At 58.2% G+C, this 19,972-nt stretch overlaps 1 protein-coding gene across 5 annotated transcripts; it reads left to right on the forward strand.

Moving 5' to 3' along the window:
- The first annotated feature begins 50 nt into the window (after positions 1 to 50).
- On the forward strand, positions 51 to 15,367 carry MST1R (macrophage stimulating 1 receptor). 5 transcript variants are annotated; one of them, XM_066351176.1, is made up of 20 exons: positions 52 to 1,546; positions 5,586 to 5,774; positions 5,854 to 5,982; positions 6,167 to 6,337; positions 6,631 to 6,791; positions 7,141 to 7,306; positions 7,420 to 7,556; positions 8,352 to 8,513; positions 9,008 to 9,101; positions 9,257 to 9,469; positions 9,566 to 9,712; positions 9,792 to 9,954; positions 10,120 to 10,221; positions 10,300 to 10,503; positions 11,200 to 11,280; positions 11,413 to 11,594; positions 11,689 to 11,798; positions 12,000 to 12,165; positions 12,562 to 12,698; positions 14,576 to 15,366. In XM_066351176.1, exons 1-20 carry the CDS (start codon positions 308 to 310, stop codon positions 14,829 to 14,831), a joined length of 4,209 nt encoding a protein of 1,402 aa, XP_066207273.1. In that variant the 5' UTR covers positions 52 to 307; the 3' UTR covers positions 14,832 to 15,366. The 5 variants fall into 5 exon arrangements, with proteins under 5 accessions (XP_066207270.1, XP_066207269.1, XP_066207273.1 ...); XM_066351174.1 differs by having other exon boundaries at positions 10,297 to 10,503; positions 14,576 to 15,365; XM_066351175.1 differs by having other exon boundaries at positions 9,260 to 9,469; positions 10,297 to 10,503; positions 14,576 to 15,365.
- The last annotated feature ends 4,605 nt before the right edge of the window (positions 15,368 to 19,972 follow it).

The following is a 19,972-nucleotide window of genomic DNA, read 5'->3' on the forward strand; positions in this document are numbered from 1 at the left end:
TCCGTCCTAACCCGGCCCCGCCCGGCACCCTGCCGCCGACTTTGCTCTGAGCGCAGGCTACGAGCTGCGCGGAGCTGGGGCGGCAGGTGAGGCGGCTTCTCTAGACCCGGCCGGTGTGTGTCCGCCTGCGCCAGGTGCTCAGACCCGAGGGCAGGGAAGGAGGGGGGAGCGTCACAGGAGCCCTGGGCGGGGATCCCCTGCCCGAGGGCTCTCGGGACCGGTGCCGGACGCTGGTCCCCATCTTCGGTTCGCGCCCAGCCAGGCTGTTGGCCGGCGGGAATCCCCGCGGGGCCCCGGCTGAGCCTCCATGGAGCTCCTCCTGCGGTCCTCGCAGCTCTCCCTGTGGCTGCTGTTGCTGCTGCCGCCGGTGGTGCCCGCGGCTAGCGGGTCCTGGCTGTGCCCGCGCATCCCCTACGCCGCCTCCCGCGACTTTGACGTGGGGTACGTGGTGCCCAGATTCTCGGCGGGCGGCCCGGTACAGGCCCTGGCGACATACGACGGCCGCGGGGACGGCGATGCCGTGTTCGTGGCCACGCGCAACCGCCTGTACATGCTTGGGCCGGACCTGCAGCTCCGCGAGAGCCTGGCCACGGGCCCTGCCGGGGACCCTGGCTGCCAGACGTGTGCGGCCTGTGGCCCGGGCCCCCACGGCCCGCCGGGGGACACAGATGCGAAGGTGCTGGTGGTGCTGGAATCGGCACTGCCTGCGCTCATCAGCTGCGGCTCGAGCCTGCATGGCCGCTGCTTCCTGCACGAGCTGGAGCCTGGCCACGCCGGCCTGCACCTGGCACCGCCCGCCTGCCTCTTCTCCGCCCCCCACAACCGGCCCGAAGACTGCCCCGACTGTGTGGCCAGCCCTCTGGGCACCGTCGTGACCGTGGTTGAGCAGGGCCATGCCTCTTACTTCTATGTGGCATCTTCCCTGGACGAGGAAGTGGCCGCGAGCTTCAGCCCCCGGTCGGTGTCCATCCGACGCCTCAAGGCCGACGCCTCGGGCTTTGCCCCCGACTTCCCTGCGCTGTCAGTGCTGCCCGGGCACCTCGCTTCTTACCGCATCGAATACGTGTACAGCTTCCACGCGGGAGACTTCGTCTACTTCCTGACCGTGCAGCCGGCTACCGTGGAGGCCGCTCCGGGCGCCTTACACTCGCGTCTGACCCGGCTCAGCGCCCTCGAGCCGGATCTGGGCGACTACCGAGAGCTGGTCCTCGACTGCAATTTTGAGCCTAAACGCCGGCGACGCGGGGTTTCTAAGGGCGGGCAGCCCTACCCGGTGCTGCGGGCAGCCCACACAGCTCCTGTAGGCAGCCGGCTGGCCGCTGAGCTGAGTATCTCTGAGGGCCAGGAAGTGCTGTTCGGGGTCTTCGTGGCCAGCAAAGACAAAAGCCCCGGTGTGGGCCCCAGCTCTGTCGTCTGTGCCTTCCCCATTGACCTGATGAACCATCTCATCGAGCAAGGTGTGCAGCGCTGCTGTGAGCCGCCGATCCACCCGGGCCTCCGACGAGGCCTCGACTTCTTCCAGTCTCCCAGTTTGTGCCCCAACCCGGTGAGCAAAAAGAAGGGGCCCCCATCTGTGAGCAGTGTGCACGGGGCTGAATTCAGGCTGCGTTCCCTTCCACCACTGAGAGGGTCTGGGTGTGGGAGGACGGGAGAGGAGAAGGTTTTTCTTCCATCCAATTCCTTTGATGCTGGGGGCTGTGTGAGGGAGTCAGCCAAAGGCCACACTGACCTCCCAGGCTAGCCCCTGCTGCTACCCCATGTTGCTCTCTCACCTATCATGGCCTCTGATTTTTTTAGGCATTTTCCCTTGGTTATGCGAGAAATAGATTGCATCATACCTGCTTCTCTGCCAGACACAATGCCAATCTCTGGGCAGAATGAGCAGTATCCTCTCCTATCTGCCCACCACACATACCCTCAGGGACAGACAGAGAAAAACAGCCTCCCCAACCCAGGCAGATACTCACAGATTTACAGAGACTTCCAGCGGCTTACCAACAGTTTTGCTTTCCCAGCAGAGAACTTGTTTTGTTTTGCTTGCCAAAGAGGGTGGGGCAGGGGTTGTGGAGAATGCTGTCTACCCCTGTTCCAGGGAGCTTCCTGGGCCTGGAAGGTTTGGGGGTTTACGAGGGAGTCTGCCTGGCTTGGGCTTCCCTGAAATATTCATCCCTGATGGATTGTTTCTCTGTGAGATGATTTCGAGAAGCCCCAGGACATGATGAGAAGGTGGTTAGGCACTAGTAGATTCTAGGAGGCTTGTCCTAGTCTTGTGCAAACAACCATAAACATCTAGGAGTGAGTAAAGGATTAGGAGGGCCTTGTTGGAACTGGTTCACCGTGCAGGAGTTCCAGGCTTTTCTCCACTACAGTCGGGACCCTGTCTCACTCCAGGCAGGAGGCCTCCCAGTCCATGCTGAATTGGGGGCTCCTTCCAGCACCCACCCAGGTTTTCCCCAGCCATGGTGCCAGGGAGCTGAAACAGAGACAAACAGGACATTCCTTAAAAATGCTGAAGACAAAACCAAAACTGATTCCATGAAGCCATTGAAACAGCCCTATCCTAGGTTGTAAGCAATTAAACCAAGGAGAGGGGGTGAATGGCATTGGACGAGTGGTCTTCAGCACTGCTGACTCACAGTCCCTGCTCTCAGAGCCTTTGGCTGCCCTGTGGTCCTGGCCTTGTTGTGACATTCGCCACCAACTCCTTTCCAGCTCCTGTGGATGGCCCAGTGTTGGGAGAAGTCACACACACGAGAAAGAGGGAGTCTCAGCTGAGCTCATCTAGGTCGAGGAGCCCCTAGAGCTGGGGCTCCCTTGTCTGGTCTGGCAGCCCTGTGTGCCTTCTTCTCCTTCCTTCAGGCTCCCTTGTCTGGTCTGTGCCTTCTTCTCCTTCCTTCAGGGGAATCAGAACCACCCCCAACTTGGCTACTAGTCAGTGGGTCAGGAGACCCAGCAAGACTTGGCAGCGCCAGGCTCCAGGAAAAGTAATCTCAAGCCCTGCCCTCAGGCCGGCCCAGCCCCTGCTAGGTGTATGAGCCAGCCTGTATCATGTTTATCTGGTGACTGGGCATGTACCCTCCAGGGCAACACCCACTGTGTGCTCATTATGGCCGGCCACAGGAAGCCTGGGAGGCTCAGGGCTGCTACCTGCCTTCCATGGGTTTGAGTCTGGGTCAGTCACTCTCCTCTGGGGCACTGGACACTAAAGTGTTTTCAGGACCTGTGGGCCCTTAGACAAGGCTGGGACCAGAGATAAGACTCCAGAACCCAGGGCAAGCAGGCAGGGGTGTAGTCCTGACTGGAGTAGGGCCTCTTTTCTACCCCTCAGCCCCACCTATCCCTGAGTCATGCTGAAAACACCTGGCTGGCACCCGGCTAGGAACAAGCGCCTTTCCTTTCTCAAGTGAAGACAGGGTCCCAGTCCCTACCCACCCAGGCCATAGACCCGGAGTGCGTGGAGTTCCGGGCCCGGCTCCACACCTGCCCCTACCCACCCAGGCCACAGACCCGGAGTGCGTGGAGTTCCGGGCCCGGCTCCACACCTGCTCCTACCCACCCAGGCCACAGACCCGGAGTGCGTGGGTTTCTGGGCCCGGCTCCACACCTGCCCCTACCCACCCAGGCCACAGACCCAGAGTGCGTGGAGTTCCGGGCCCGGCTCCACACCTGCCCCTACCCACCCAGGCCACAGACCCGGAGTGCGTGGAGTTCCGGGCCCGGCTCCACACCTGCCCCTACCCACCCAGGCCACAGACCCGGAGTGCGTGGAGTTCCGGGCCCGGCTCCACACCTGCCCCTACCCACCCAGGCCACAGACCCGGAGTGCGTGGAGTTCCGGGCCCGGCTCCACACCTGCTCCTAAGGCTCCAGAGCCGTGCTGAGGTCTGGATACTAGTTATACATACTTGGTCTGACGGGGGCCCAGAGGGGTACCCTCAGAGCTAGGGGTACCCCTGAGGTTCAGTCCCAAGTCACTAGGACTTCTGAGCCCTGCCTGTACTTTGCAGTCAGCTCCAATATTGTGCATTCACACCCTGGCTTCCTAATTTCCAGAAGCTTCCATAGTACTACTCTGGAGCATTGAATACAGCCCCCAAAACACCCCCCCCCATTAAGAGTGGAGGAGAGGTTAGTAACTCCCAGCGCCTGGGACAAGGTTGGCACCCAGGGCTTCAGACCTTGGTTAATCCCTTTTGTACCCTGAAGGAGGGACAGGTAGCAGCTGGAAGTGCAGGAAGATCTTTGTAGTCTCAGGGAGAAGGACCATGTTACCAACCCTGTGCTGACCAATTAACCTCAGAGTTCAGCCCCTTTATGCTGGTAGAGAAACTGAGCCCTAAGAAGATAGCATCCGCCTGACCAGGCAGTGGCGCAGTGGATAGAGAGTCGGACTGGGATGCAGAAGACCCAGGTTTGAGACCCCGAGGTCGCCAGCTTTAGTGTGGGCTCATCTGGTTTGAGCAAAGGCTCGCCAGCTTGGACCCAAGGTCGCTGGCTCAAGCAAGGGGTTACTCGGTCTGCTGAAGGCCTGCGGTCAAGGCACATATGAGAGAGCAATCAATGAACAATTAAGGTGTTGCAACGAAAAACTGATGATTGCCCTGGCCGGTTGGCTCAGCGGTAGAGCGTCGGCCTAGCGTGCGGAGGACCCGGGTTCGATTCCCGGCCAGGGCATATAGGAGAAGCGCCCATTTGCTTCTCCACCCCTCCGCCGCGCTTTCCTCTCTGTCTCTCTCCTCCCCTCCCGCAGCCAAGGCTCCATTGGAGCAAAGATGGCCCGGGCGCTGGGCATGGCTCTGTGGCCTCTGCCTCAGGCGTTAGAGTGGCTCTGGTCGTAATATGGCGACACCCAGGATGGGCAGAGCATCGCCCCCTGGGGGGCAGAGCACCGCCCCTGGTGGGCGTGCCGGGTGGATCCAGGTCGGCGCATGCGGGAGTCTGTCTGACTGTCTCTCCCTATTTCCAGCTTCAGAAAAATGAAAAGAAAAAAAAAAAAAAGAAAAACTGATGATTGATACTTCTCATCTCTCTCCATTCCTGTCTGTCTGTCCCTATCTATCCCTCTCTCTGGCTCTCTCTGTCTCTGTAAAAAAGAAAAAAAAAAAAAAAGAAACAAAAAGAAGATAGCATCCGCTAAAGTGCAGGGCAGAACCAGCAGGGGGCAGGAGAGGACTCTAGTGGAGAGCTCAGACTTCCAACCTGCCTCCTCTCTTGGGGGGCTTTAAGGCCTTTGAGAAGAAACCAAACGTCGCTGAGCCTGTTTCCTTAGCTAGAAAATGGAGGTGGTGAGTGGTTGTGAAGATACCATGGGTCGGGTCTGTAGGACTCAGTAACTTATTATCAGAATGGACATGGTGGGGTTGGACAAGGCGTAGGGTGAGCCGACCTTTCAGCCTGGGCCTTCTCTGGCCTTGCCACCTCTGAGAGCCCCACGGAGGGGTAGGGGTGCAGTAACTGGCAGGCCTGGGCCCTTCTGTAGGCAGGCCAGGTGAGGGATGGGAGTTTGGGCTGCTGTGGTCACTGTCAGAGGCCCCAAGGGGTTACTGGGTAGGATGAACCTTGAGTCCTTCCCTGATTTTCCCCAGCCTGGCCTGGTGGCCCCCAGCCCCAACACCAGCTGCCACCACTTCCCTCTGCTGGTCAGTAGCGGCCTTTCCCGTGTGGACCTATTCAACGGGCTGTTAGGACAAGTGCAGATCACTGCGCTGCACGTGACACGCCTCGACAATGTCACAGTGGCCCACATGGGCACAGCTGATGGGCGCATCCTGCAGGTAGGTCCCACATGTCCACAGCCCATCATCCCTGGATGCCCACCCCATCCCCAGTTTGCTTACGGCCGACTTGTCCCAGGTGGAGCTGGCCAGGTCTCTCAACTATTTGCTGTATGTGTCCAACTTCTCACTGAGCAACAACGAGCAGCCTGTGCAACGGGCTGTCAGTCGCCTTGGGAATTACTTGTTCTTTGCTTCTGGGGACCAGGTAAGGTGGGCCGGGGCAGGGCCTGGGACCAGGGCTGTGGGAGCACAGCCTCCCCATCCAGTCCAAGGAAGCATGGATACACAAGTCTCACCCACCTGATGAACAAAGGGACCAGAGGGTGTGTGGGGTATAGGCCCCTCAACGCCTTCCAGTCTCCCCTAAGCCACCTTTCTGCCACTCCAAGGTCTTCCAGGTACCTATCCGGGGCCCTGGCTGCCTCCACTTCCTCAGCTGTGGACGGTGTCTGCGGACACAGCATTTCATGGGCTGTGGCTGGTGCGGGGGCACGTGTAGCCGGCAGAAAGAGTGTCCCGGCTCCTGGCAACAGGACCACTGCCCACCTGAGCTTACTGAGGTACGGTTTGCCTGGCCGGGCACAGGTAAGGGTGAGACAAGCTGGGTCTGGGATGGGGAGCAGCAGGCCTTCACGATGATCTTCCTCAGACCTGCGGTGTCCTCAGGGAAGGCATGCTTGGCAGAAGAGATGGCAGAGACAAAGATTTGGAGGCAGAAAAGTGCTTGAGGGGACTAACAAGTGACTTAGAATGACTAGAGTGTGAGGCAGGTAAGGGGTGTGGCAGAAAAGTTTCAGGGAAGCAGACAGAACTGAGAGGCCCGGTTCACAAAGACTATCTATGCCCCCTCCAGTTCTACCCCCGCAGTGGACCCCGAAGGGGCAGCACACGGCTAACCCTGTGTGGCTCCAACTTCTACCTGCATCCTGACGGTGTGGTGCCTGAGGGCACCCATCAAGTCACCGTGGGCCAAAGTCCCTGCCGACTGCTGCCCAAGAACAGCTCAAACGCCAGGTACATCTGTTCCCGGTCTTTCGTATACCCAGTGGGGGCAACCAAGCAGCCCCTTCCCCGTGAGACTCTATCCTCTGCTTATTAGGGGGAAGGAAGCAGGGGGTAAGCTGATATAGTCCGGCTGCTTTGTGTCTGTGGAGACATCTCTGTCCCTTCTTGAGCCTGCCTATGCCCCCTACCTATCTCTTGAGTCACGGGCCAGATAAACTTACTCCCTGCCCTGCCTCCCTAGAGGAAAGCATGGATGGAGAGAGGCCGCCCTGAGGCTCAGAGGAGCCTGTGATCTGTGGTGGGCATGCAACCGGGCCTGTGTGACCACTGTCTGACCTTGAGTTGCTCGGTGTTCTAGCCCAGTGCCCCGGAAGGACTTCATAGAGGAGTTTGAGTGTGAGCTGGAGCCCTCAGGCATACAGGCAGCTGGGCCTGCCAACATTAGCCTTACTGTGACCAACATGCCACCGGGCAAGCACTTCCGGGTAGACGGCACCTCCATCCTGCAAGGCTTCTCTTTCGTGGTGAGGGCACCTTGTTTTGCCTGTGCACTTGGCCAATTGGGCAACACGGGCAGGGAAGGGTTTGGAGTGGAAGGTCTTCTACACCAAGCTAAACCTCTTTCGTACCCTTTTAGGATCCAGTACTGGAAGAAGTACAACCCCTCTTTGGCCCACGGGCAGGGGGCACCCGCCTCACTCTTAAAGGTCAGGGCCTATCCATAGGCACCAGCCGGGCTGTGCTGATCAATGGGACAGAATGTCCGCTGCATCAGTAAGTACTGGCAGGCAAGGGGGTGAGGCTATAGGGCCCCACTCAGGGGAGCCTTCACTGGGTGGGACTTGGATCCTGGTCAGGGCAGAAGGAGGAAGGCTCAGGCACATGGTCAGGTCCAGGAAGAAGGGTCTGTTGTCCACTTCAGTCCAGAGGTTGTTTGGGGATGGCCGGAGAGACGATCCTAGAGTCCATTGCCTCCAGCCAAGGCTGTGGGGAATCTATCTGTTCCCTCCTTGCCTTCCTGTAGGTCAGGGGTCCCCAAACTACAGCCCACGGGCCGCATGCGGCCCCCTGAGGCCATTTATCCGGCCCCTGCCGCACTTCTGGAAGGGGCACCTCTTTCATTGGTGGTCAGTGAGAGGTCATTGACCATCTCATTAGCCAAAAGGAGGCCCATAGTTCCCATTGAAATACTGGTCAGTTTGTTGATTTAAATTTACTTGTTCTTTATTTTAAATATTGTATTTGTTCCCGTTTTGTTTTTTGTGGTTTTTTTTTTTTTACTTTAAAATAAGATATGTGCAGTGTGCATAGGGATTTGTTCATAGTTTTTTTTATAGTCTGGCCCTCCAATGGTCTGAGGGACAGTAAACTGGCCCCCTGTGTAAAAAGTTTGGGGACCCCTGCTGTAGGTCTTACCGGGACCGCCCTGCCTTTAGACAGACCCATGGAGTATGGGCAGGGGGGGAGATGACCAACAGAGGGACTGGGAAGAATTGGCACACTCCTGGAGGAAGTGGGCCTAGGCATCACCTGGATGGTGACACTGAGCCCAGTCCCCCTGTTCTGCAGGGTCAGTGAGGGGCAGCTTTTATGTACCACGCCACCCAGTGCTGCTTCGGCCAGCGTTCCTATTCGCCTGCAGGTAGGGGGCGCTGAGGTGCCTGGCTCCTGGACCTTCAACTACCGGGAAGACCCCGTGGTGCTGGGCATCAGCCCCAACTGTGGCTATAGGTAAGTGCTACCTCCTTCCCTGCTCCGGTCTCCTAGGAGTGAGGGAGCTGCCCTCGTTTTATTTTATTCATTATTCTTATTAATTTTTTCATAAGTGAGAAGCAGGGAGGCAGAGAGATAGACTCCCGCATGTGCCCTGACCGAGATCCACCCAGCGAGCTCCCCATGGGACAATGCTCTGCCCATCTGGGTCCATTGCTCCGTTGGTTGGCCACCGAGCCATTTTAGCACCTGAGGTGAGGCCATGGAGCCATCCTCCATGCCCAGGGCCATCTTTGCTCCAACCAAGCCATGGCTGCTGGAGGGGAAGAGAGAGATAGAGAGAGAGAGAAGGTGGAGAAGCAGATGGGCGCTTCTCCTGTGTGCCCTGACCAAGAATCGAACCTGAGACATCCACATGCTGGGCTGACACTCTACCACTGAGCCAACCGTCCAAGGCTGAGGAGTTGCCCTCAGAGAGCACCTCGAGCCCACCTCCCTGCTCTCCTCCACAGCGGTTCCCACGTCACCATCCATGGCCGGCATCTGACTTCAGTGCAGCACCTAGTGCTGTCGTTCCATGATGGGCGTAAGGCAGTGGAAAATACGGTGAGCAGGCACTGGCAGCTGCCAAGTGTGTACTGGCCAGGAGGAAGGAAGGCTGGGCAAGTCCCCTGAGACCCAGCCCCATTCCATACTGAGCCAGGTAGACTGGGGTGGTCACAGGTGGGATGCCTGACTAAGCACTCTCGTGTGGGCCCCAGCAGTGTGAGGGGCAGCTCCCAGAGAAACATTGGTGCCGCCTGCCCAAATACGTGGTCCGAGATCCCCAGCCATCTGTGACAGGGCATCTGAGTGCCTGGGGGGATGGAGCTGCCCGCTTCACACTGCCTGGCTTTTACCTCCTGCCTCCACCCTCTCCACCTGGCACTGGCTCGGCCCTACTGAAGCCCGAGGAGCACACCATTAAATTCAAGGTAAGTGTGGGGGATGGAGGGTAGGTACAGGGTTAAGGCTGAAGCTTGCCCACAGGAGAAGGGGGCACTGGCCCGTCCTCATAATTGTCTCTGCAGTACTTTGGGCTGGGAGCTGTGGCTCACTGTGTGGATGTGAACGTGACCATAGGTGGTAAAAGCTGCCAGCATGAGCTCCAGGGGGACCTGGTGATCTGTCCCCTGCCCCCCTCCCTGCATCTGGGCAAAGATGGCACCCCACTGCAGGTAGGCGACTCGGCTGACCCTTCACAGGAGACGTGGGTGGGGGGCTGCAGCCTGGGCCTGAGCCACCACCTGCCCCCAGGTCTGCGTGGATGGTGAATGCCACATCCTGGGCAGAGTGGTGCAGACCGGCTCGGAGGGTGTCCCACAGAGGATGCTCCTTGGTGTCCTGCTGGCTCTGGTCCTGCTTGTGGCTATATTGGCCACTGCACTGGTCTTCAACTACCGGCGGAGGAAGCAGCTAGGTGAGCTCTCCATTCCTACCCTGACTCAGCCCTCGCCCTGAACAATGGCATCTCCAAGTCCCTATATCCTTTCTATGCCTGGGCCTTGGGGGTCTGGCCCCACTTCCTGGGGAGGGGTCAGCCTTGAGGAGCTTGAAGAGGCTATCAGAGGCCTTCTTCCCACAGTCTTTTCTCCGAACCTGTATAACCCGGCATCCTCGGACCAAACCACTGGAGCCATACCTCTGCCTCGGCTCCACTTGGGCTCTGACTACAGAAACAGCCTCGGTGAGACTGCGGAGGTGCTCTCAGCTGGGGCCACCCCCTCTGCTCCACAAGCCCCTCACTCCCTCTCCTCTGCAGCAGCATCTGCCGTGGACGGTCTGGATTCCGCCGCCCAGGCCCATGGAACGTTCTTCTCAGACAGCGGGGATGGACCCTGTGTCCCATTGCTTCAGACCGAGTCCATCCAGCTTGGGGGCCTGGACTCTGCGCTCCTGGCCGAGGTTAAGGATGTGCTAATTCCCCATGAGCGGGTGGTCACCCACAGTGACCGAGTCATTGGCAAAGGTGCGGGGGCCAGGCAGGGCTGGGGCAGAGATGGAGTCTTGACGTGACACGGGCTCAAGGGACAGTTGGGCAGGACTGTCACCAGCGGTCTTACTCTGGTCTTCTCACAAACTTGTGCGACATTGGCCATACCAAGTAACCTCTCTGAGCCTGCAGCTGCTCATCTGTGAATTAGGAATTGGTTCTGTCTTTAGTAGGTTCTAGTACAGATCACGTGGCTCTGCCATCATGCAGCTACTGCTTTGTTTATTTGTTTTATTATTTTTTTAAGTGAGCGGAGAGGAGACACATTCCTTCATGCATCCTGGCAACTTCCGTCTAGGGCCGATGCTCAAATCAACCAAGCTATTTTTAGTACCTGAGGTTGATGCACTGAGACCAACTGACCTATCCTCAGCGCTTGGGGTCACACTTGAACCAATCAAGCCACTGGCTGCAAGAGGGGAAGTGGGAAATAAAGGGAGAGAGGGGGGGAGAGAAGTAGATGGTTGCTTCTCTTGTGTGCTCTGACCAGGAATTGAACCTGGGATGTCCATAGGCCGGGCCAACACTGTATCCACTGAGCCATGGCCAGGGCCTACTGCTTGTTTTTAATGCCAGATCGACCATTTGGTGCTCTGAGGTCTGGTTGTCAAAGAGAGGGTGTGGTGCGAGCACTGGGCACTGGGGCCTCCTCTCATCATCTCCCCTCACCAGGCCATTTTGGGGTTGTCTACCACGGAGAATACACAGACGAGGCCCAGAATCGAATCCACTGTGCCGTCAAGTCACTGAGTCGTAAGTGGGGCAGAGGCTGGGCAGGTCCTCATCCCCGCTGTGTTACTGTTTCGCCGAGCCACCCCGAGCAGCAGACCCTTCTCCATGCCCCCGTCAGACCCTGCCCCAGGCCTGACTCCCGCTGCTCCACAGGCATCACGGAAGTGCAGGAGGTGGAGGCCTTCCTGCGCGAGGGGCTGCTCATGAGCGGTCTGCACCACCCGCACGTGCTGGCCCTCATCGGAATCGTGCTGCCGCCCGAGGGGCTGCCCCGCGTGCTGCTGCCCTATATGCGCCACGGAGACCTGCTGCGCTTCGTCCGCTCGCCCCAGCGGGTCAGGACTCAGCCGGCCCTGGGCTGGGAGGCTTGGGCAGTGGCTGGGGATGGATCTGCTCCCCGCTTGCTTACTGACCCACCTGTACCCCCAGAACCCCACAGTGAAGGACCTCGTCAGCTTCGGCCTGCAGGTAGCCCGCGGCATGGAGTACCTGGCAGAGAAGAAGTTTGTGCACCGGGACCTGGCTGCTCGGAACTGCATGTGAGGGGCCAGGGCAGTGGGGGTGAAGTGAGGGCACAGCGTACCAGGGCCTATATGTCCTCCCCGCTCTGGGCCTGTTTTCCTGTCTGTCCAGTTCAGGCTTAGGTGGGACTCTTTGGTTCTGAAATCCTGTGAAGACCTAGAACAGGTGGGGTCAGGGCCTGGTGGGACTTGGTCCTGAGTGTGATTGCCCTCTCCCAGGTTGGATGAGTCATTCACAGTCAAGGTGGCTGACTTTGGCCTGGCCCGTGGCATCCTGGACAAGGAGTACTACAGTGTTCAACAGCACCGCCACGCTCGCCTCCCTGTCAAATGGATGGCGCTGGAAAGCCTGCAGACCTACAGGTTCACCAGCAAGTCTGATGTGGTGAGGCCCCACCTGGCCCGTGTCCACATGGCCTCGGTGTCCTGGGAGAACGTCGGGCCTTGTCCCTCCAGCTCTGGATGATGATCTGAATGAACCCAGAGAATGTCCAAGCTAGCAGCCCACAGCCCATTGGCCCACTTCTTGGGTAGCAGCAGGCTGTGAACTCACCGGCTCCTCGACCCTGCACGCTCTGCCCAGCCCCGGCTTTGGATTGTCCCGCGCGGTGGGAAAAGACATAGGGAAGATGCTTGTGACATACTGCAGAATGGGCTCTGACTGGGGAGTGGAGCCCCCACTTCTCACAAGGGGGCTCTGGGGAAGTAGAAGACCTGGGGTGTCCACCTGCCTCCAGATTTGGGGTGAGAGTTGAGTGCCCTCACCTCCCCTCTCCCACAGTGGTCATTTGGTGTGCTGCTTTGGGAGCTGCTGACACGAGGTGCCCCACCGTACCCCCACATCGACCCTTTTGACCTGACTCACTTCCTGGCCCAGGGCCGTCGCCTGCCCCAGCCTGAGTATTGCCCCAATTCTCTGTGAGTATGTAGAGAATGAGGGGGGGGGGTGACTGGGCCCCAGAGCCAAGGAGGGGGCAGGAAGCCAAGTTCTTGCCTTATTCTCTGACTGACCCTCTGGTTGACCTGGAAAGGGACCCTCTCTGGGCCTAGGTTTTCCTCACCTGTGGACTGGTTCTGTCCCCATTCAGGACTAGGTGCTGGGAGGACATCATGGTTGCTATGGTAACAGCATTCCCCTCTCGGAGACTGGGTTGAGGCCAGAGATTTGATTTCCTGGAACTGTTCTCCCCCCACCCCTGCCAAATGGGGGGGGGGCTGTTTTCCATCTCTTCACTCACTTAATTTGAAGGAAAGGTTCCATTAGCTCCCACACTAGCCCCCCCATCTCCAGATCAGATGTTTTCTTCACAGGATCTAGTTTCAGATTCTCCATTCTCGGAGGCATGGCAACGGCTGTGTTGTCATCAGTGCCTGTGGGGTGGGTTTGGTACCAAGGTTCATCTTCTTAAGCAATGAGTGCCTCAGCTGTGCCCAGGTCTTTGTGGTTAGGACAGGAAGAACCAGGTCATGGCTCCTGTCTCAGGCTGCGCTCCAGAGGGGATGAGTAACCCTCTGCACAGCCCTGTGTGCCTTGGGTCTGATCTCCGTTACTCATTCACTTCACTAATGCATCTGGGCTCAGGGCAGGGAAGTGAACAGCACCGCCGAGCTGCCGTGCGCGAGACTCCCTGAAACAGACTCTGAGGTGGAGATTTATGTGCAGGGGGTGTTCTGGGAGGTGGGGGGCTAGGGAAGCAGGACCGGGCCAGTGTGAGGTTGGCCGCCATACAGATGCATCCGAGGCCGCTGCCCGTCCCACAAGGACAGCTAGAGCTGATAGCCCTTTGGAGTTTTACAAAATTAAGAACAGGGTCCAGCCTGACCTGTGGTGGCGCAGTGGATAAAAGCGTAGACCCGGAACACTGAGGAGGCCGGTTCAAACCTTGGGCTTGCCTAGTCATGGCACATATGGGAGTTGATGCTTCCTGCTCCTCCCCACCCCGCATTCTCTCCTCTTTCTAAAATGAATAAATAAAATCTAAAAAAGAAAGAAAACAGGAGCCAAACTATAAAAAAAACAACATAGGGTCCAGGCCTTTGTATCAGATGTTAATCAGTCACAAGTCACAGCTGTCCCTGAAGAAGGGTATGGGCTTGGGGGAGGCAGTTCTTTTCTGCCTAGGGCAATTCCTAGAGAGGACCCGGGCCTCGAGCAGTCCGCAGCCCTGGGAGAATGGGGGGGGGGGGGTCTGGGTAGCACACCGTTATCCCAGGGTAAGTCCCTTCTCTCTGGGCCTCAGCTTTCCTATCTGTAAAGCTGGGCTGATACCAGGACCACCCTCAGAGAGTTTGAGAAGAATGTGAGGTTATTATGTATAGGGCACTTAGAGTATCATTTAAGGCAGGGATGGCATTCCCAAAATAAAGGGGCTAGTATTAGAACCCACCAGGCAAACCACAGAAATCCTGCTTGGGAATGACGATGTCACTGCTGCTGCCTCACACGTCCTTGTCTCTGGGCTTTAACCCCCCTCTCACCACCTAGGCCCTCGCAGGCATTCTGTCACCTTATTTATGCCCCAACAGCTTTGCGGTCAGAGGAGGACCCAGGAGGGCACAGGAGCCCAAGCTGTTAATCTCTAAGGCGTTTCGACCTCTGCCAGGGTGGGAAGGCAGGACTGGAATGAATGGCAATCCCAATGATGAGCAGAGCAGCCCCTGATTGGGCTAGGCTAGGCGTGAGGCCCTGTCCCCTGTTCTCGTCCCTGTGTGGCCTGCTAGGGCGTTAACAGGGTGGGGAGCCCGGAGTCTGGGTGGGGGTATGCCCTGCCCCTGACACCCCCCCCTCGCCGCAGGTACGCAGTGATGCAGCGCTGCTGGGCAGCAGACCCTGCGGTGAGACCCACCTTCGGAACGCTGGCAGCAGAAGTGGAGCACGTGGCAGCGGCTCTGCGTGGGGACCACTACGTGCAGCTGCCCGTGGCCTACATGAACCTGGGCCTTGAGGCCTCCGGTGAGGCAAATGTGCCCCCAGAAGAGTCACTGTCCCCAGCTGTACACAGGAGCGCTGGGCGGCCTCGGCCCCTCTCAGAGCCCCCGAGGCCCACATGACCTCAGCCCTAGGCAGACCCTGAGGAGCTGGACCCGCAGAACCCTTCCCGGGAGTTAAAGCCAGGCTACTTCTGGGCTGTGCCACACCAAAGGGTGGCCCGAGTTGCCCTCTGCCTGTCCCTGTTCCTGTCCCTGACCCTTCAGGCTGTAGGAGCGGAACAAAGCACAGTGGCCCCTCACTCCACACGGGAAGCCAATGAGAGTGATCTTTGACTCAATGAGTACTTAAGGAGCTCTTGCTGGCCCCAGGGGACTCTCAACTGTGATGAGACATTGGCCCATGAACCAGTAAATGGACACATGAGTGTTTAAGCACAAATTGTGGTAAATGCTACAGAAGAAAAAGACAGATATGGCTTTGAGAGGGGAGGGAAGACAGCGTTAGGTAGAAAGGTGAATACCAAGGTGAGAAAAATCCCCGTCCCTGGGAGGTGATGTTTTTGCTGAGACCCTGTCAAGTGGGAACTGCCAGGAGCAGCTATGGAGGCGAGACCCTGAGGCCTGAAAGCAGCAAGGAGGCTCCAGAGATCAGGAAGGTAGGTGGGCACAGATCAGTAGCTTGGTTAGTTAAGAGAGTCGTCTCCATACGAAAAAGTTGCCAATTTGGTCCCCAGTCAGGGCACATATAAGAACAGATCAATGTTTCTGTCTTTCTCTCTCTGTCTCTCCTTTCCTCTCTATAATCAGAAAGAAGAAAAAAAATAAAAAGACCCAGATCCAGGTTACAGGACCCCGGGGGCCTTTTGGATGGAGCCCAGAGGGTCGTTGAGTGCCCAGGATGGCGGCTGCCAGGATGGCTTCTCAGCCGCTCAGTCTGCCCGTTCCCTTGCCTGGGCTCTAGGCCCTCTCCAGGGCTTCCTGCTTCCCCTGCAGCGCCCACACCGCACGCACACTGCACACTCTCCGGGCCTGGACACTCGCTCCCCCCACCCTGCCCGCATTGTTCTTGCAGCCTTGGGAGAGGTGAGCCAGCAGCAAGGGCTAGGTGCCACCCGTTCCAGGAACCAGCTTCAAGGTGCTGCCTGCCCAGGCTATTTATACCTGTCAAGGCCGCTCCACAACAGCCAGAAGAGGGGCAGGCTCCGCCGCCACCGGGGAGGGAGAGAATCTCCCTGGACTAACCCTCACCACACCCTTGATTCTGAGGGGGGAGCGGGGGGTGCCGGGGTGGCTGGGCCCAGGACATACATCAGAGTGGCTCCTCTCTCTTGCTCGGGATTTCCATAGTCGCCATCCTGTTAGTTTGGGGGGACTCCAGGTCACCCCAAGAGGACTATGTTCCCTCTCCTGTGAGTCCCCAGCTCTGCACTCTCTCACAAGGGACCCTGGGTTTGGGGCAAGCGCTTCCTGGGAAGCAGAGTGGGGGTCTCCTTGGGACCAGAGCTACCCAATGCTCTATGCCCACACTGCTGTCCTCTCAGTCACCTCAGACAGTGGGAGGCCCAGCCTGGTCGCCTAGAGACCCTAAGGGTAGGTAGGTAGGTAGGTAGGTAGGTAGGTAGGTAGGTAGGTAGAGCTTAGAAGTAGACTCTTCTGTTCAAGGGCAGGGGTCCAGAGAGCAGAGGCCCAGGAGCCAGAGAGGGGTAGCGGGGGACCCCGCCTGCTCACCATTGCACCTCTGCTGCCCACGGGGTGCAGGCGCAGGGGAGGTGGCAGCCTTGCACACCTGGCCAGAGAGCCCTTGTCTCTGTGTGTAGGGGGAGCATCTGGGTTGCCCCCGAGGCAGGGAGGGAGGTGAGTAGAATGTCCTGGCATGCTCTCCCCCCACAGCTGTCGTCCCCATGCAGTCCTCATGCCCTGACCTCATCCTGGGGATCTCAGGGTCAGCCAGAGCACTGAGCCCTGGCTGGGGAGCGAGGAGAAGGGTGAGGGGCTTCTCCGAGGCTGGACCGAGGCTTCTTCCCCACGGACACTCCACAGCTCACAGGCCATCAGCTCCCGTGTTCATGGGAGAGACAAAGAGGAAGGGGGAGGTCTCTGGACGGGAGCTTAGCAAAGAAAGGAATCCCAGAAAACGGAGATGGGAGAGAGCTCCGGGGGTGTCCCAAGTTTCCCATGCAGCCAGAATGTGGGGCTCCGGCCTGTTTCTGGGCCAAGGGCCTCCAGGGCCAGGATCCTCTAGGGAGGGGCCCCAGTTAAACCAGTGCTCGGGCTCCTGAATCATGGTGCAGTTGTACCCCTCCCCAGGGCTGCCAACCTGCATGTCGATCTGGAGTGTCAGGAGCAGCAACTGCTTCAGGGTTTTCAAGTCCCCACGAGGCCACCAGGGAGGGGAGGAGGGATGGTGAGTTCTAGGCCCTCAGATGGGCTGGTCTCCAGGAGGTTCTGAGTGGCTTCCCGGGCTAGTGAAGACTGGGCTGCCTTTCTGTTTGGGATGGCCTGAGGGGTACCTCAGGTCTTATGGGTGGCCATGGTGGGCCTGAGCCTGCCACTAGAGTGGGTGGCATGAGCGGCAGTTTCCCCCAGGGCTTTGGGGGGCCAGCCTTCCCACTGTGAGCTGTGGAGAATCAACAGCTCTTCCGCCTTATCTCTTGTCATTGTGGCCCAATGGGCCTGGGGGCGAAGCAGGTGCCACTAAAGGCCAGAGGGAAGCCAGGATGGGAGCTGGGGCTGAGGAGGCAGCAGATGATTCATACCCTCCTGAGTGTACATCGGTGTCACTGTTGTCTGGCACCTGGAGGTATGCATAGGGTAGACTGATTGGCTCCGATGGGGACCACAACCTTCTCCTTATGCCATGGCCCTAGCCTTTCAGAGAATTTTCCCAGGAATCTGAAAAACCTCTTTGGGGGTTATACCGGAGGGCTCCAGATATAGTCCCATTTCAAACTCTGGGACCTTCCTGGGACAGTGGCTCCATCAATCACTCCCTCATGCAGCCCAGGAGGCCCTAGGTCTCCCTCTGGTACCATTTCATGAACTAGATCCCTTTACCTGTAGGAGAGAGCAGGTCTCTCTGGTGCTGGGATCCGCTGGGCAGGGGATGTGGGTGTTGTTGCAAGGGTCTGAGGCTCAGGGAGGCCTGGGATGCAGCTCTCGAACGGGCTGCCTCTGGGGAGAAGCAGCCCTAGGAATCAGTAGCTGAGCACTGAGCCTCCGCCCACCAGACCCTGGTGAAAAGCACGCTGGGCCGGAGAATGTCGCTGCTGCCCAGTGAAGGCTTCAGGAGCCGGGCACCTCTTCACCCGCCGTCTCTGCTCTGCCCCCGTGCCAGTCCACCAATCCAGAGGTCGGGCTACCCCAGCCTGGAGGAACAGGGTGGCTTGGTGAAGCACCCTTGCATTCTCTGTCTGGCACAGTGGGGGCCAACTGAGCCTCAGTCTTTTGGGGTTTGCTCCAGTGGGGGCTTTAACCCAATGAGCATAGATGCCAGGAGAGCCTGGCACCTGCCATGTTCACCTCTGGCTGTGATGGCCCCCTGGGTGGTCTGGGGTCTTTATGTCTAAAGATGGTGACCTGGAGCATGGTCTCGACTCTTGGTCCTCTCATGGTGGGAGTCCTTGGCCCAAAGTTAGACAGCAGGTGCCCAGTGGGTGGCAGAGCCTGCCTGACCCAGCTCAGTCCAGAGTTGTGGCACTTGAATCCCAGCCACCGCCACGGACACCCTCAGACACTCTCAGAAATGACTGTCTCTCCTGAGCCCCCATCCCCATCAGTTGACCCCCGTCAGGAGCTCACAACCCCAGCCTCTACAGGGAAGAGTGGCGCCGCTCCTGAGCTTCCTGGCGGCCTCTGCCTCGTGCTCTCAGTTCCTTCGGTGCCCTGAGCCTTCTTTGTCCCTGGTCCCAGCTTGTTCCTCCCAGGCCTAACAGGGACAGTCCAGCTGCCCCGGAGAGGGAGGCAACAAGATCAAGCCCTCCCCTCGCTTGGGAGAATGAGGAGCTCAGGACGGGCCTCTCTCCCTCCATGGCTACCCATGCCCCTCCTCCACTCGTCTGGCAGCCCTGACCCCGGAAGGGAAGTGAGGCCTGAAAGGCCCCAGGAGGCTGCCCTTTGCTGGGAAGTTGGTAGGAGGCCTTCGTATTTGGCCCTTACCAGTCTCACCCTTGCTCTGCAGGAGCTCGGGGCCAGGCTTGAGCTCAGGTGATGGGACCTGAAGGAAGTTGGTGGATCCCTGCAGCTCAGCACGGGCAAAAGCAGAGGGGACACAAGCGGCTCCCAATGCCAGGGCACCGGCACCTTCTGTCCTCTGTGCTGGCTTTTGCATTGGTTTAGCCACCTGCGCATTTGTGGTCAGCCTCGGGCTAGGCACTTGGGATCTGGGAATGCATCAGGGAAGGCTGGAGACTCAGAGTGTCTGGTGGCCAAGATCACGGAGTTTCATCAGCTTTGAAGCCAGCATCCTCCCTCATGCCATAGTCTCACGTGTGCAGCCTGGGCCATGGGCACTTACAGCCAGCTAAGGGGTCAGCTCCACCCCTGGGCTCCACGGTAGTGACAGCTTCAAGCAGGCATCAGTCCTGCTAACATGTTCTTCTAAGCTGGGGTACTGCCTCTTCAAAGGGGAAAAGGAATCCTTTGGGCATCCCCAGTCACCCTGACCACAGGAGCTCCTGTCTTGGTGTCTGTGACCGGCCACTTGTTATTTTATATATACATATATATGTATAAAATTATTTATTGATTTTAGAGAGAGAAGAAGGGGAAAGGAGAGAGAAAGAAACGTTGATTTGCCTGGCCAGGCGGTGGCACAGTGGATAGAGCATTGGACTGGGACACAGAGGACCTGGGTTCAAGACCCTGAGGTCACCAGTTTGAGCCCGGGCTCATCGGGTTTGAGCAAGGCTCACCAGCTTGAGCCCAAGGTCGCTGGCTCAAGCAAGGGGTCACTCAGTCTGCTGTAGTCCCCCAGTCAAGGCATATATGATAAATCAATCAATGGACAACTAAGGAACTGCAACGAAGAATTGTTTTTCATCTCTCTGCTTTCCTGTCTGTCTGACCTTATCTGTCCCTCTCTCTGACTCTCTCTGTCTCTGCCAAAAAAAAAAAAAAAAAAAAATAGAAATGTTGATTTGTTGTTTCACTTATTTATGCATTTATTGGTTGATTCTTGTATGTGTCCTGACCAAGGATCAAACCCACAACCTTAGTATATCGAGACAATGCTCTAATCAACTGAGCTACCCGGCCAGGGTGCC

This window comes from Saccopteryx leptura, chromosome 10 (genome assembly GCF_036850995.1).
Source record: "Saccopteryx leptura isolate mSacLep1 chromosome 10, mSacLep1_pri_phased_curated, whole genome shotgun sequence".
In the NCBI taxonomy this organism is placed as follows: domain Eukaryota; kingdom Metazoa; phylum Chordata; class Mammalia; order Chiroptera; family Emballonuridae; genus Saccopteryx; species Saccopteryx leptura.

What these genes read in the sequence shown, in the direction of transcription:
- MST1R (XM_066351172.1), top strand. Translation starts at nt 308, where the DNA reads ATGGAGCTCCTCCTGCGGTCCTCGCAGCTCTCCCTGTGGCTGCTGTTG. An exon ending in ACAGAATGTCCGCTGCATCA is followed by an intron (nt 7,557 to 8,351) that starts GTAAGTACTGGC and finishes CCTGTTCTGCAG; the next exon opens with GGTCAGTGAGGGGCAGCTTT. An exon ending in TGACCGAGTCATTGGCAAAG is followed by an intron (nt 10,504 to 11,199) that starts GTGCGGGGGCCA and finishes TCCCCTCACCAG; the next exon opens with GCCATTTTGGGGTTGTCTAC.